Below are 14,980 nucleotides of genomic sequence, written 5' to 3' on the forward strand. Positions count from 1 at the left end.
GTGCGAGCTTATTCTTGACACGATAACACCCTCAGACACTTCCCTGGACAGGGTCAAGCCTTGGAACGCCCGCTCAACATGGCACACAAGCTCGTCCGGCAGATCACTCCCTTACCCACGAATGCAGCCAAGCCAACCCGTTGGTCCAACCACACCCTGAACAGTACACACTTGGCCAGTGCTTCTCGAGCTGATGGGATAATGAAACCATACTCCCTCCCCAGATGACCTGTGGCGATGCGTCTTCGATTGGTGCCCGCATCGGAACCATATGCGAAGATGAGCGCTTGGATATCTCCTTTCAGACATGATTGCGCATCTAGGCTTGACTCGCGGAGGTCTCTCGGCATCTCAAGTCCTGTTTGGATCGTCTTCGACGTAAACTCGGCATCGTATTGCCTTTGAGGGGATCTATAAAGGAGGTCATGGACCTTCATCTCCAGTCATACTTCACTCTCAACAAGAAACTTCTTCAACAATTGTCTTTTTGATCTGAATAAGCTCCAACATGGCTGCATCGTACACGAACAGCGTCGGCACCCTGCCCGATGAGTTCGACATCATCGTGTGCGGTGGTGGCAGCTGCGGATGTGTAGTCGCGGGACGGTAAGGAGAAACAAACCTTCTGATTATTGTGAGAGTCAACTGACGGTGATAGACTTGCCAACCTTGACCATAACCTCAAGGTTTTGCTCATTGAGGCTGGAGAGAGCAACTTGAACAACCCTTGGGTGTTCCGCCCTGGAATCTACCCCCGGAACATGAAGTTGGACTCCAAGACTGCTTCTTTCTATGAGTCTCGTCCTTCAAAGTGGCTGGCTGGTCGCAAGGTAAGCGCAACAACCTGATTGTCATTGTGTTACTGCCATTGGCTTGCTCAATGGCGGTGTTTGAATTCCCCGCCGCAACCAAGATGAACACGTTTCTAACGGAATTAGGCCGTTGTGCCATGTGCTCACATCCTTGGAGGTGGTTCATCAATCAACTTTATGATGTACACCCGTGCCAGTGCATCTGATTGTAAGTCAAAGTCCGAAAATGTAGATTCTGGTTCCAGCGGCTGACTCTACGACAGATGATGACTTCCAGGCTGAGGGCTGGACCACTGAGGAACTACTTCCTCTCATGAAGAAGCATGAGACCTACCAGCGAGCTTCCCAGAACCGTGAGATTCACGGAACTGAGGGTCCCATCAAGGTTTCATTCGGAAACTACACGTGAGTTTGCCCCTTTTGCTTGTAGAACCCCCGGAAGCTGAACAATGGCCAGATACCCCATCAAGGATGACTTCCTCCGGGCTGCCGAGTCCCAGGGAATTCCCACTGTGGATGATCTTCAGGATCTCACTACTGGCCACGGTGCGGAGCACTGGCTCAAGTGGATCAACAGAGACACGTAAGTAATTACAGACACGTGCAATGTGACCCAACTAACACAATATCAGTGGCCGTCGATCGGACAGCGCTCACGCCTATGTCCACGCCACCCGGGCTGTCCACAGCAACCTGTACCTGGCCTGCAACACCAAGGTCGACAAGGTCATCATCGAGAACGGTCGGGCCGTCGGTGTCCAGACCGTCCCCACCAAGCCCCTGCACCCAGGCCAGCTCCAGACCCGAACCTTCCGTGCCCGCAAGCAGATTGTCGTCTCTGGCGGAACCCTCTCCTCGCCCCTGATCCTCCAGCGCTCTGGTATCGGTGACCCCCAGAAGCTCCGTGCCGCTGGCGTCAAGCCCATTGTCGACCTTCCCGGTGTGGGACTCAACTTCCAGGACCACTACCTCACCTTCTCGGTGTACAGGGCCAAGCCTGAGACTGAAAGCTTTGATGACTTTGTCAGGGGTGACCCTGAGATTCAGAAGAGTACGTCACACTCAACCCCTTTTCTCCCATAACCCCTACTCTTGTCGATGTGAAGTTTCTATTGAGCTTTCGCAACTAACACGTGCTTCCAGAGGTCTTTGATGAGTGGCACCTCAAGGGAACTGGCCCTCTCGCCACCAACGGCATTGACGCTGGTGTCAAGATCCGTCCCACACAGCAGGAGCTCAGGGACTTTGAGCGCTGGCCCACTCCCCACTTCACCGACGGATGGAAGTCGTACTTCCAGAACAAGCCCGACAAGCCCGTCATGCACTACAGTGTCATTGCCGGTTGGTTCGGTGACCACATGCTCATGTACGTTCATTTCAACTTCTCAGTCTTGATCAGCTGCTAACCATATCAGGCCCCCTGGCAAGTTCTTCACCATGTTCCACTTCCTCGAGTACCCCTTCTCTCGTGGATTCACCCACATCAAGTCTGCCGACCCCTATGAGACTCCCGACTTTGATGCTGGTTTCATGAACGATGAGCGTGACATGGCTCCCATGGTCTGGGGCTACATCAAGTCTCGTGAGACTGCCCGACGCATGGATGCCTACGCCGGTGAAGTCGAGAACATGGTAAGTTGATCAATCCAACACAAGAACCTCTGCTCACCAGAACAGCACCCCTTCTTCAAATACGACAGCCCCGCACGTACTCACGACCTTGACCTTGCTACCACCAAGCAATACGCCCTCCCCGGCAACCTTACCGCTGGTATTGGCCACGGAAGCTGGTCGTCTCCTCTTCCTGAGTGCGACAGGAAGCCTGGTGCCCAGATCCTCAACTCCAACAAGGCTCACATCCGCGAGGAGCTCAAGTACGGCAAGGAGGACATTGAGGCTGTCGAGGAGTGGGTCAAGCGCCACGTCGAGTCCACTTGGCACTGCCTTGGAACCTGCTCCATGGCACCCAAGGAGGGCAACAGCATCGTCAAGCACGGTGTCCTCGATGAGAGACTCAACGTCCACGGCGTCAAGGGTCTCAAGGTTGCCGACCTCTCCATCTGCCCCGACAACGTCGGCTGCAACACCTACTCGACCGCTCTTCTCATCGGCGAGAAGGCCGCCATGCTCGTGGCTGAGGATCTCGGCTACTCTGGCGATGCTCTCAACATGACGGTGCCCACATATAATGCCCCCGGAGAGCTTGCTGTTCGATATCGTCTTTAAGTGCTGAGCGGGAATGAAACTGAAACTTGTTTTGAGATTGTATCACTTTAGCCAAACGAAATGAAATGATTTGAGAGCGGTCTATGTATGGAAAAATTGATTGATGTTGTGTTATTGTCGTGGTTTCCAAAACAGGTAATCCGGGGTTGCCACGGGACGGGACAACGGTGCGGGTGGCTTGAGCTATTTCAGGACACAGAATGTTGAGGAAGGAACGACGTTATGACTTGGGATCAACCAAAATGCAAACATTGATTCAGCACCTACGATGTATGAACAGATCATTCAAATTGAAGTATGACACTCACTGATGTATTGCCCTTTAGGCGGTGAATGGTAGAGAAATCTGGTACAGCAAAAAAAGACTCCTAACCAAGGTACATCAAGTAGACACGATGGTAATACAACAATGATTGACAACAACAAAAAAAGAATCTTCACGAGTTGCTACTCGTGTGGCGTCTCTCCCGCCGGGAATTGAACCCGGGTCTCAAGCGTGACAAGCTTGCATACTGACCACTATACTACGGAAGAAGTGTGGTTGTGATCAACCACTGTAGTGAGAGTTCGATGGTGGGGAGCTCGAGTTAGCGCGTTATATGCAAAAGCTGATCCTCAGGCTAGTGGGCGACGACCTCGCCAAGCTCAAGGACTTGGAAGAGATTCAGACTAAAGGGCGATTACGAGAATATGCTCCAGGAGCTTCGGAGCTAAATACCGCCTGTAGCCTCCTGGCTAGGCGGGCCAGCCGTCTTTCCGCAGATGAGGAAGATTCCTCAAAGGTACCAAGCTCAGAAGTCGTGGCGAGCTTTCCTACATTGATGTCTGAGAGGGCCTCTGACAGGGAGGTTTTCCCCTGACAGGTCTATGTGGCTGCAAAGGCCGCCGGGGAACATCAGGGAATTTTCGACGCTCTGGATGCGCGGTTTGCCTCCTTCAAGTTCCACCCCAAAAGCCTTGGTAACATCTTAACGCATATAATACCCTTGTGCGTGTGTATGAACTATGAAGGCGGCTTATTTCTCCCACTTGTAGACATGCATCCAACCAGGAAGCACTAACAACCATGGGATCACTAAAATGCCAGTTTTTAGTCATTAAAAGGAATACAAATAATAACATTTAAGCAAAAGGACTGGGGTTACCTTTGAGTTTAGGTGTGAGATATACACATATGGGAGACATTACTGGAACTATTTTGTGGGAATGGTCCATTCCGAATGGAACACCCCCAACTGATCATGGATGGGGCAGATCAAATTACCATGTCAATTCAGCCAAGTGATGGGCGCATACTTGGCCTGGAATCCTTGTCGCTGGATATGCAATCTGTGAGGTATGGGCAGCCATTAACGCTCAAGCGGGATACTCAGAAGCTTATGAGAGAATGGGGAGGATGGTGCCTCACACTGAAGTATCATTACTGACAGATTTCCTTGACGCAAAGTTACCCTCCATCGCGCCGCCCCATGAGCCGGCGCCAACGAGACGAAGCCCACAGCAACAGCAAGGCAGATACACTAGCCACACTAACATACATGTAGGAAGCGCGCTGAGAGGTAACAGCACCAGAAGGTCCAACTCCATCTGGTCTGGGCACTGCTCTTGGCTCTGGCGACGTTGATGAATGTTAAGTTCAGGGAGATGGAAGGAGGGGCGCACATGAGCGAGAGCGGGGGGATAAATGACTTTATGGAGAGTGTGCAGCGGCAGAGGACTCGCTTGAGTGAGTGGGTGGCTGTGAAGGACCGTGTCTATCCGTATTTGGTCGAATTGGGATCATGTCAATTTTATGTCAAATTCTACATGAAATCTTTAAAACTATACTGGAAATCTATCTTTGCAAGAGAAAGGATTTATGGCAATCATCATAAAGACAGTGGTGAATGCTACTCTTGGTCCGATGCCAAAGGTAAAGGGTCAAATATTCACATGGATATTTCGCGAGAGTTAAATGGACGAGCCTGCTGGGCACCTACGCCTTCGAATCCAACGGGATAACTGCAGGCGGAATTGAAGTACGGGATGCGATTTGACAGATGGTCATCTGTCTTGTTAGAAAAATTGGTCATGATTGTGGTTTTTAAGGGTAGTTGATTCAAGTCTTGCGCTCCTATTCAAGGCGAGACAGAGCCAACGCGGGTGCGAACAGAGACAGCCGCAGCAGAGGCAGAAGCATCAGTGATGAGCCGCTGTCGAGCAGCCTCCTCGAGTAGGAAGCGCAACAGGTTAAAAATGTTGACCATCGTCCCCAGGGCGATGGTGAGCACGTTGGCTTGATGCCCATCTCGCTATGTTTGTATGGCCTTCGAGCTTGGCCAAATAAATATTCTATGGACTAGAGTTGGGGCGAAAACAGAGCTCAATACAAGCATCAAGCCAACAGAAGAGTAGTTGTGACTGAGTGTGGTTAAAGCTTTCCTTTTCTCGCAATGGAAAGGATCTGTTCAGCTTACAGCGGCCGTACGCCTTTGATCCCACGCAACCTTGACAAGGGAGAGCACATCAGATAAATTTGAACACAATGCTTTTAATTCATTCTCTGAAAATTACCCAAAAACCTTTCTCCCAGAGTAATAAGTCTCCCTAACCTTGCCCTGCAACAAATCCTCCTTATTCCACTCCATATCAACCACAATAAAATCCGCCAACTTGCCCACCTCCAAGCTCCCCGTCCGATCCTCCAAAAACACACTGCGGGCTGCTCCCTCGGAAGCAGCAACAAACGTCTCGCAGAGACCTAACCGGAAGTGCTCGTGTATCACTGTTTGACAACTGGGGTCCTTGGAGGACTTTCGGTTGATGGCGACTTGGAAGTTGTGCAGGGGTGAGTAAGGAGATGTTGGGCTGTCTGTTCCGATGGCCATAAGAGCTCCTCCGTCTGCGAATTCTCTGTATGCGAATGCTCGTTCGTATCGTTCTTCTCCTAACAGTCGAGGCCACTCGACGAGCGCGGTGGGATCTGCGTGGATAGGCTGAATTGATGCCGTCAACCCAAGCTTTCCAAGCCTCTTTGCGTCTTCTGGGGAAGTAAGCTCCAAATGTTCGATTCGATGCCGTCGACCAGGTGTGGCGTGCTTCTCGAGGGCATCGATGGCCATTTTGACTGCTCCATCGCCAATGGCATGGAGCGCAATTTGCAGTCCACCAGCATCCGCCTCCTTGACAACAGATTCCAAGTGCTCAGGTTCCCAAATAGGTGGCGGCTTGTCTGCAGTGCAGTACGGTTCAGACAAGTAAGCAGTGCAAGCATCAACGATTCCATCCGTAATAACTTTGATGCCAACAAGACGGACATCAGGGCTTGTTGTAGAGTTGTATATCCGGCTCAGTTCGATCGCTCGCTGTACTTGCTTGGAGTTTTGCTCGAGATCGGCCGTCGGCTTGATCAACCAGTATGCCGACACACGAAGTGAAAGATCTGGTTGGGCTTTGTATAAAGTGATAAGGGCATCCCAGGCATCTTCATCCATGGCCATTTCCACGGCTCCAGTATAACCTGCAGCATTGTACTCTTGCACAGCCGCGCGGATAGCTTCAATGCGCTCTTCCTTGGGAGACGAACTAGCTTGGAAGGGCCAGATGATGGACATCATGGCACCTTCATCTAAGAGACCAGAAGGCTTTCCATCAGCATCCCGGTGAATCTTGCCTCCAGCCGGATCAGGCATATCCGCCACGTTGAGCTGCTTAAGAGCAGAGGTATTGCACCAGCACGAGTGAAGAGAGCCAGCGTCGATAAATATAGGTCTCGGATCGATATCGTCAAGCATCGCGGCCGTTACACCATCAGGAGTCATCCAATTCCTCCATCCTTTGCACAGAATAGTCGGGGTATCAGGGTTTGCGACAGCATAATCTCGAATAACGGATCGAATATCGTCGAGGGTCTTGCAATGACTCAGATCGACTTTTCGTAAGGATTGGCCAAGTAGCAAAAGATGCATGTGTCCATCGATGAAGCTAGGAAGCACAATCTTCTTCTCAAGATCGCGAACCTCTGCGTCTTGGACATGTCCAATCTCCTCTCGGGTTCCGACGGCGGCGATCTTATCCCCTCGTACAAGCATGCAGTCCGAGAACTGGGCCGTGCCATTGAGGCCTGTCCCAGCACTGGTCAAGATGCGACCATTGACGAACAAGGTGGTTGACATTGTTGATGTGATGATACACTCAGTAATAGAAAAGAGAGTGAATCAAGGATCAAGATATCCAAAGAGATTGAAAAGCCACATTATGCCCAAACTGATAAAACAAATCACACGATAACCTCGGATCTCAAAGCCTCGAAAGAGCGAGTCATTCTTCCCAACATGCACCACACGCGCATAAACCGCTTCGAACTTCCCTCCCAGTTCAATTCCCACCTTCCTTCCCAGGCGAGTTCTCCACTTTGAAATCCTTTCCTCGGCAGCTGGTCATCATGCGGCCCACGTCCTACCATACAGATCCCAGTTATGAGTGGGAATCGTATAAACTGCGCCAGGGCGTGTTTTCTCACTCCATCATCGGTTTGTCACTGAAACCCCAAGTGACCCCAACCTCTTCCCCGCTCGATATGCTGTTGGTGACGGGGGATGTGACGGAGCCTGTCTCTCCGCACGAGGAAATTGGAGTTGGAGGATGCGTTCGTCGTTGATATTAGCTGCATGTCAGGCCGTTGCAAGAAGAAATACATGGACAACATACATGAACCGTTATAGTCAACATGATACAGTATAGACTTGAGCTACTGGCATGTCACCGTCCAAACCTTTTCCCAAAACATCACCACCTGTCACCACGCCCTACCAGCACAAAAAGCCCACTTAGCGCTTCTGACTCGCCAAAAACTCCAGCAATCGGTAAACACAGGCTTAAACCCCATCGCCTTGGCCGGGCTCCTCCACGCTCGGTTGGGCCATAATCCACTATGGTTACCGGGACAAGGAACCTCGGCCAACCATGCCCACACTCTTGTTTGTCAAAGCGTGATGTTCTCGAAACAATATGTCTCGTTCTCTCCGGAACTCCGACTAACCCCTATCACCCCAGAAGAACCTCATCCATGCTTGGGGTGACTGTTCCCCATAGGTAAGCTCCATGGAGACACCCCGGTCCCCATGGGGAACTGGTCCTTGGCTGGTTCGAGATATAACTTTGCTCGTTCCCCGTGGAGTTTTAGTTCTTCTTCTCCATCTTCATCCCCCTTCTTTGCTTCTTCAATCCTTCTAGACCTTCTCCCCATTGCTCCCAAAGACATCAGGCAGTCGCAATCATGGGCCAAGACCAGATCTCCAGGGCCGAAAAGACTGGCGATGAGATCCAGCGACAGCCTTCGTTCGATGAGGTCCCAAGCCAATACCTTCAGACCGATCTTGAGAAGGAAAAGACCATCCAGGGCGATGCCCACTTCCACCGCCTTGGTTGGAAGAGATTGACTGTCGTCCTCATTGTCCAGGCCATTGCCCTCGGCAGTTTGAGTCTCCCAGGAGCCTTTGCCACCCTCGGCATGGTCCCCGGAACCATTGCCTGTGTTGGAGTAGGCCTCATTGCCATGTATGCCAGTTACATGGTCGGTCTTACCAAGCTCAAGTACCCTCACATCGATCACTATGTCGATGCTGGTCGGCTCTTATTCGGAAGCTTTGGCGACAAGATCTTTGCAGTCATCTTTGTGGGCCTGATGGTTCTCGCCACTGGCTCCCATTGTCTCACGGGCACGATTGCTTTCGTCAAGATCACCGGGGCGACCAATGTCTGCTCTCTGGTGTTTGGCGCCATCTCTGCCATTATTCTCTTGGTTCTGGCTATTCCTCCCAGTTTCACCGAGATTGCTATCCTGGGATATGTCGACTTTGCCTCCATCATCATTGCCATTGGCATCACTATCATCGCCACTGGCGTTCAGAGATCGGAGACTCCTGGAGGCATGTCTTCGTCTGATTGGTCTGCATGGCCCCAGGACGACCTGTCCTTCACTCAGGCTATGGTCGCCATCTCAAACATTGTCTTTTCGTATGCCTTTGCAGCTGCTCAGTTCAGTTTCATGAGTAAGTTCCATATACTCGAGCCAATAGTAATATTCTTACTTACGCAGTCTTCAACAGGTGAAATGCATACTCCGGCCGATTTTACCAAGTCCATCGTTACTCTCGGATGCACCGAAATCGTCCTCTATACCATCACTGGCGCAGTCATCTACGCCTTCGTTGGTCAGAGCGTGCAGTCTCCAGCTTTGCTGTCCGCAAGCCCTCTGGTGTCCAAGATCGCTTTCGGTATTGCCCTGCCTGTTATTTACATCTCGGGCTCGATCAACGCTACGGTTGCATGTCGCTTCATCCACGGAAGAATGTATAAAGACTCGATTACGCGATACATCAACACTCCCAAGGGTTGGATCTCCTGGATTGCAGTCGTTTCGTTCATCACTATCCTGTCTTGGATCATTGCTGAGGCTATTCCCTTCTTCTCGGAGCTTCTTTCCATCTGCGCCTCCCTCTTCATTTCCGGCTTTTCCTTCTGGATCCCTCCTATCCTTTGGTTCCGTCTCCTCAAGGAGGGCAACTGGTATGATAGGCACAACCTCAAGCGAGCCATCCCCAACTTGATTGTTTTTGTTGTGGGATTTTTTATCTTTATTGCTGGCACTTACTCCAGCTTCGACCAGATCGTGAGTTTATCTACCCAACATAAGCCACTAAAGTTAACAATAGTCTAGGTTGCCAAGTTCGACAAGGGAGACGTTGGAAGACCCTTTTCCTGCAACGTAGCTTAGTTGATGCATTTGGATTTGAGATGATTGGTTGCTAGCATGGAAGCTGGGGATCGAGCGTTGTACATAGAACTTCATCCTGGTTGGAACATCCCCTGCAAGAGCCTTCGTCATCCAGGAAATAGAACTATTTTTGTTGAACCTTGTTTTTTCATCTATTTTTGAGGTCACATGAGCCAATCTCTTTGAAATGGTACTGAGCAACGGCTGACATGATGTAATATCCCAACTACGGTCCTTGATCGTTGGATTTGACACCCATGGAGGCATTACAATAGTCCAAGTTTTACACACTCCGGCAATATGGCACTAAAGACATAAAAACTCCGTATTGTTGCGTTAATTCATGACATGATGATGTAGCCTTTACAGCATTTTTGAGCTGATAGATCCCTCCCACCCCGCGAACCCCTGGCCTCTGCACTCGCCAACAGCCTCATATCGGACTTATCGTTCAGATCCAAGCTCAAAAAAGACTTCACGATTCCAAAGCATTGTCTCGGCTTGACATAAGCTTCATAGCTGCCCATTTGTGTCCTAACAATCGGCAGACTACGAGCCCCATGGTCCCCCCGGAAGAACAATAACGTGCCACTAACTAGTTTCATTCCTTCTAGCATAACAGACTTTTCAAATATTTGCCACCTCAATGCGGCTGGCCACCTCATTACAGGTTGGGGCCAAGATGGCTTTCTTGTCTGAAGGAGATATTGTTAGTAATCCACTGATCCCACTCGCTAATCACGCTCCCCGCCACTGATTATCTGCTTTTCTCTCCCGGAGTTACCTCAAGAGGTTGTTTTTGTTGCGTAACCGCCAGGTATCTATCCAGTGATACATGATAGTGCGCTGACGCAAAGTATCATCCCCAGATGGGGCTGGCGTTGGTAACTGAACGCTGTCATGGACACTCAGATAACCTCATCGACCAACAGGAGAGATCCCCGATCCTAGTGATGGCGAAAAGGCCTTCAGGGCAAACCCTTGAACTAAGAGTTCCAGCGGGGTTATGGGGAGATGACGGGGGTAATCCTACTCAAGCCTACTAACTCGCTCGATATCCGATATTCCGACCTGAAGCCTTCTCGACTGAGCTGTGCTGGGGCCTTGCCATGACCAATGGCATCTAGAATCCTCAATCTGTTGCGTAATTTGGACTGGGTCTAGACTGGGCGTCTCTGGGTCGGCTGGAAGTGGCAATGATCAAGGGGCGGACATCAACACCACACGCAATCAGGACATCACCTTCGTGGAGTGTGAGAAGTCACACTCTGTCTCTCCACCTCGATGATGCCACGGCGGCTGCTGGGTGAAGAGGCAGCTGCGGAGTCTCAAGCCCGAAGCGCTGGGTCTAGGTAGTGACACTCACGGGGAAACGAAGCCGGCCCGATGATCGTCTGTCCCCGTACTCGACGATAACAAGTCTGGCCAAAGCTCAGAGGTATTCGCCTGCAGTCCGATCGATAGAGACCTAGAATCTTTTTTGGTTGTCTCGAGTCATACCACCATCATGTTTGTCCAGCAGTCTTGTTAGGTCGTGGTCGTGAACTACCCCTGGTCAGCGATCGGAGTCGCCGGGGCGTGTCTGGCAGCAAGACAATATCAACGATTTCCAATAGAGACCTGCTCCCCTTTATACTTATTTTCGTTTGAAAGTGATAATTGACAATTTCTAGGAGCTCTTAGGGATAATGGTGAACCTATTCGCGAGTCAACAGCCTCGGCGCTTCGAGCTTCCCTCCCGGTAAGCCATTGCCGTATCCCGGCTTAAGCCAACGTCTCGGCTCACGGCGGCTCGAGCATCCTTCCTTGGCATAATCTTCCCCAGACCTCCTATCTCATTCCTTGACCTGGAAAAGTCAATCTCTGTTGAATCCCACGGAACCCGCGGGGGCTATCTTGAATCGAGTTTGTCAGAGGGTGTATAAAACATAGCCTTACCCACCATCGCAAATCCGGGGAGCCGATTCCCTCTGCTTAGATAATAACTAAGATAATAATAATTAAATAATACTTAGTAACTTTTTATAATATTTATAGATATAGGCCTCGGCGAGGTTAATAAATAGCGACTTATTTATAGCTAGGCACTTATTAGTCTTAGCTTCTAGGTATCTCTCTTTAGCTTCTACTATAGTATTATAAGTCGCGATATAAGTAGCCCTTTTTCTCCTATCTTAACCGCAGAGAGGCTCGCGTTTCCCGGCGGAGTAGGGGATTAAGACATAGGGACAGGTGGTAATAATAAGGGAGGACTAGACGTCCAGCCTCCCATCCTGTTCTCCAATAGCCTGATCTTCTGCTTTCTACAGATACCAGAAGCTAGCTTTGAGGTTATACCGTCCCATCTTGGAAAGTCAAGCGATTCCACGTTGAACTCACTCATCGAGGAGCTACCTCAGCAGCTGGAGAAGATAGCCGTGTTGGGCTTTCTCACGGAGCAGGTTACGTTCGTGCTGGACACAGGGGGGCCCAACCAGTATGACTTCCTTAACCAGCTCGTTAGTGCGGGCTTCTCTGATCCCGGCGGGTCTCTGTCCACCGCAAACGACGAGCTCAATGCATTCGTCGCAGAGGTCTCTAAATCGTCGAATAACATACTCCTCCTGGATGGCTCTGACTTTCGATTTGATGCAAAATCACTGGAGAGACTCAAGTCGAGGAGGTGGTTCAATGACAGCCTCATCCTTGCGTGTTTACATCTATCCGATAAGTTGGGATATATCCGCGTCGGATTTTGCGTGCCCATCCATCAACAGAAGGATCCCCAGCAGTTAATGGCCCGCCCATTTGAGACGGCTGCGAACAAAATCTCGGAATGGCATCAGCATACGGAAGCGGAGGAGTCCTATGTATGCTTCTTCCCGCTTTGCCAGCACGAGAACCATTTCAGCCTCCTCGACGTCAACGAGAGATCAGAGGGCATTTCATCCTGGATCATAATTAGCTCATTGGGTACGTAACTCACCCGCTCAGAGTCACCTAAGGAGGGCAGTCGGCAAACCAAGACAAGATATCGCAATTGCTGTACCGGTAAAAATTGAAAGATACCTTTCAACAGTTATATACCTTGTGACACAAGACTCCATCCAGTAATTCCACACCTTGATGAACCAAGGGAAAATCCCAAGCCTAACTACAGCTCTCATCAGCACTCTGGTCGGCTGCATGGAGTTGAGGCAGGAGAATGGGAGGTTATGCCATGCTGTAACTCGTTCCGTCCACAGACCGGCGGCGAAGAACGGTCGGCCGCGCTCGGCACTCCTGCTAGACAAGGCCTTCCGACGGACCCCTGCAGACACGCACTGCCCAAGATGTTGCAGCGTGTCGATCAACCTGTCTTGAAGCTCAGCACACAGTCCGGAAACACATGAAGCGCATCGGTCGCCGGAGCGAGGGGAGGCTCTCTATTATTGAGAGTACATCAAACTAAATTGCCGTACGAAACAGACGGGCAAGGACAAGGCACTCGTTCAAACTACATAGCTCAGGATCCAACAACCCCCTAGCCATCAAATGCATTCGGAGCAACAATGGTGATGTTTCTCCAGCGAGTCGCCTTCTCGGTATGATCCACAGCGTCATGCACCTCATCCAACCCAAAACTCTTGATTTGGATGCCACTGTCTGGCCCCAGATTGATCCTCCCGTCCTCAATCATCCGAACAATGCGCTCCATAGACTGACGGTTGCACATCCACGAACCCCCAACCCTAAGCTTCTTCAGAATCATCGAAATGTACCCAACTTCGATGTGGCCATAGGCGCCGCCGCTCAGGACGATGCGTCCACCCCGTTTGAGCGCACGCTCAGCAGCGGGCAGGTACGGCGCACTCGGGACACCGCCGGGGGCCCAGTCGTTGTAGACGTCGGCTCCTTCGCCTCCCGGCGTGGCAGCGATGATGTTTGCAGCATCGGCATCCACGTCACCAGTCATGACAACAGTGCTGAGCTGGGGGCTCTTGAGCCTGTTTTTCAACTCGGCCAACTTCTCCTCGTCTCGTCCCAGGGCGATGACATTGGCACCCACCGCGAGAGTCAACTCAACGGCGTTGCCTCCATACGTGCCGCCAGATGGGCCGATGATGACCGTGTCCGAGACCTTGACATCGCCCGCCTCAAATACTGCCCCAGCCGCTACAGACAAGCCCGAGATGGACACCAAGTTGATGGGGTCGATACCCAGCTCCTTGATGCGGCGCTCGTTGATCGGAAAGACGTTTTCGAGGGGCGCTCGCTGGTACTGCTGGAACGAGCCATCGCGGAAGTCACCCTCGGCCAGCCTGTCGGTGTTCGGCCCGGGGTTGCCCTTGATGTGGCCCATCAGGATGAAGGTGTTTGGGTCATCGCGGCCGACAAGGGCCGTACTGACGTACACCAGGTCTCCCACGTTGAGCTTGACGGCGCCGCTGCCAACCTTGTAGATGCGGCCCAGGGCGCCAGGGTTGGGGACGAACGGAGGGTTGAGCCTCGGTGCGGGGATTGTTCCATCGTAGAAGGTCCGCAGATAGCGAGCAAGCGGCGCTGCGTAGACTTTGACAACGACGCTGCCTGGGATGGCCTCTGGGATGGGCCTGTTGACGACGGATACTGGTTTACCAAACTCCTCGAGCACGACCGCCCGCTGAGTCGAAGGAGTTGTCATATTTGGTTAAAACTGGCGTTCGGAAGAGACAGGAGGACTTTCGGGGGGATTGATGCTCGATGGAACAAGTCCGTCGTCGACATGGCTTACATATATCTCCCCACGGCCTCCGGACGGCGGAGCGAAACCAGAGACACACTTAACCTTTGCCAATTAACATCTTTGATAGTCCCTAGCTCAATGTCAACTCCGCTCGGATGTCTGTATTATTTGTGAAACTCCGCTCGTGTGTCTGTAAAACTCCGCCCCTGACTAATGACTCTTCGGTTCGGGGTTGGCTTGGTGTCCGTGCCAAAGGTTACGAAGCGCAATACGGTCGGCCCAGGCTCACCTCCACCACATCTCTGCTTTACCATGTACCTTTGCGCAAGATAAATCCAAACTCTGTAGAAGAGGAGAGCTTTCAGCATAAAGATAGCCAAATAGCTAACCCCAACAGTCTTTACAGATATCAAAGCAGAGTTATACACCCGTCCGATATCGCAGCCAGATAAACAAAACCATTGATTTCTCTATTTTCTAACCAAAATGAAAGAAGCACTT

The 14,980-nt window shown here is 51.2% G+C and overlaps 5 protein-coding genes across 5 annotated transcripts; 3 read left to right on the forward strand and 2 right to left on the reverse strand.

Annotated features, from left to right (window-relative positions):
• The first annotated feature begins 471 nt into the window (after window positions 1-471).
• Window positions 472-3,117, forward strand: NECHADRAFT_101489 (uncharacterized protein). The gene is made up of 9 exons (XM_003043714.1): window positions 472-606; window positions 659-830; window positions 939-1,020; window positions 1,076-1,217; window positions 1,270-1,395; window positions 1,445-1,863; window positions 1,956-2,178; window positions 2,228-2,444; window positions 2,490-3,117. Exons 1-9 carry the CDS (start codon window positions 509-511, stop codon window positions 3,036-3,038), a joined length of 2,028 nt encoding a protein of 675 aa, XP_003043760.1. The 5' UTR covers window positions 472-508; the 3' UTR covers window positions 3,039-3,117.
• A 2,470-nt stretch (window positions 3,118-5,587) lies between these two features.
• Window positions 5,588-7,192, reverse strand: NECHADRAFT_48372 (uncharacterized protein; the record flags this gene model as incomplete). The annotated part of the gene is made up of 1 exon (XM_003043843.1): window positions 5,588-7,192. One exon carries the CDS (start codon window positions 7,190-7,192, stop codon window positions 5,588-5,590), a length of 1,605 nt encoding a protein of 534 aa, XP_003043889.1.
• A 1,103-nt stretch (window positions 7,193-8,295) lies between these two features.
• NECHADRAFT_47963 (uncharacterized protein) lies at window positions 8,296-9,795 on the forward strand (the record flags this gene model as incomplete). Its single annotated transcript, XM_003043715.1, has 3 exons — window positions 8,296-9,070; window positions 9,128-9,690; window positions 9,739-9,795. 3 exons carry the CDS (start codon window positions 8,296-8,298, stop codon window positions 9,793-9,795), a joined length of 1,395 nt encoding a protein of 464 aa, XP_003043761.1.
• Window positions 9,796-11,483: 1,688 nt separating this feature from the next.
• On the forward strand, window positions 11,484-13,166 carry NECHADRAFT_84483 (uncharacterized protein; the record flags this gene model as incomplete). Its single annotated transcript, XM_003043716.1, has 5 exons — window positions 11,484-11,536; window positions 11,833-11,849; window positions 11,918-11,928; window positions 12,105-12,747; window positions 12,886-13,166. The coding sequence occupies 5 exons, from the start codon at window positions 11,484-11,486 to the stop codon at window positions 13,164-13,166; spliced, it is 1,005 nt and encodes a 334-aa protein (XP_003043762.1).
• A 131-nt stretch (window positions 13,167-13,297) lies between these two features.
• NECHADRAFT_84484 (uncharacterized protein) lies at window positions 13,298-14,437 on the reverse strand (the record flags this gene model as incomplete). Its single annotated transcript, XM_003043844.1, has 1 exon — window positions 13,298-14,437. One exon carries the CDS (start codon window positions 14,435-14,437, stop codon window positions 13,298-13,300), a length of 1,140 nt encoding a protein of 379 aa, XP_003043890.1.
• Between the last annotated feature and the right edge of the window lie 543 nt (window positions 14,438-14,980).

Source organism: Fusarium vanettenii, assembly GCF_000151355.1.
Source record: "Fusarium vanettenii 77-13-4 chromosome 9 genomic scaffold NECHAsca_27_chr9_1_0, whole genome shotgun sequence".
Taxonomy (NCBI): Eukaryota; Fungi; Ascomycota; class Sordariomycetes; order Hypocreales; family Nectriaceae; genus Fusarium; species Fusarium vanettenii.

Bases quoted from the DNA above. Each gene is read 5' to 3' on its own strand.
- NECHADRAFT_101489 (XM_003043714.1), top strand. From the start codon at position 509: ATGGCTGCATCGTACACGAACAGCGTCGGCACCCTGCCCGATGAGTTC. The intron at 1,021-1,075 runs GTAAGTCAAAGT...ACTCTACGACAG, and splicing joins CCGTGCCAGTGCATCTGATT to ATGATGACTTCCAGGCTGAG. The intron at 2,179-2,227 runs GTACGTTCATTT...TAACCATATCAG, and splicing joins TTCGGTGACCACATGCTCAT to GCCCCCTGGCAAGTTCTTCA.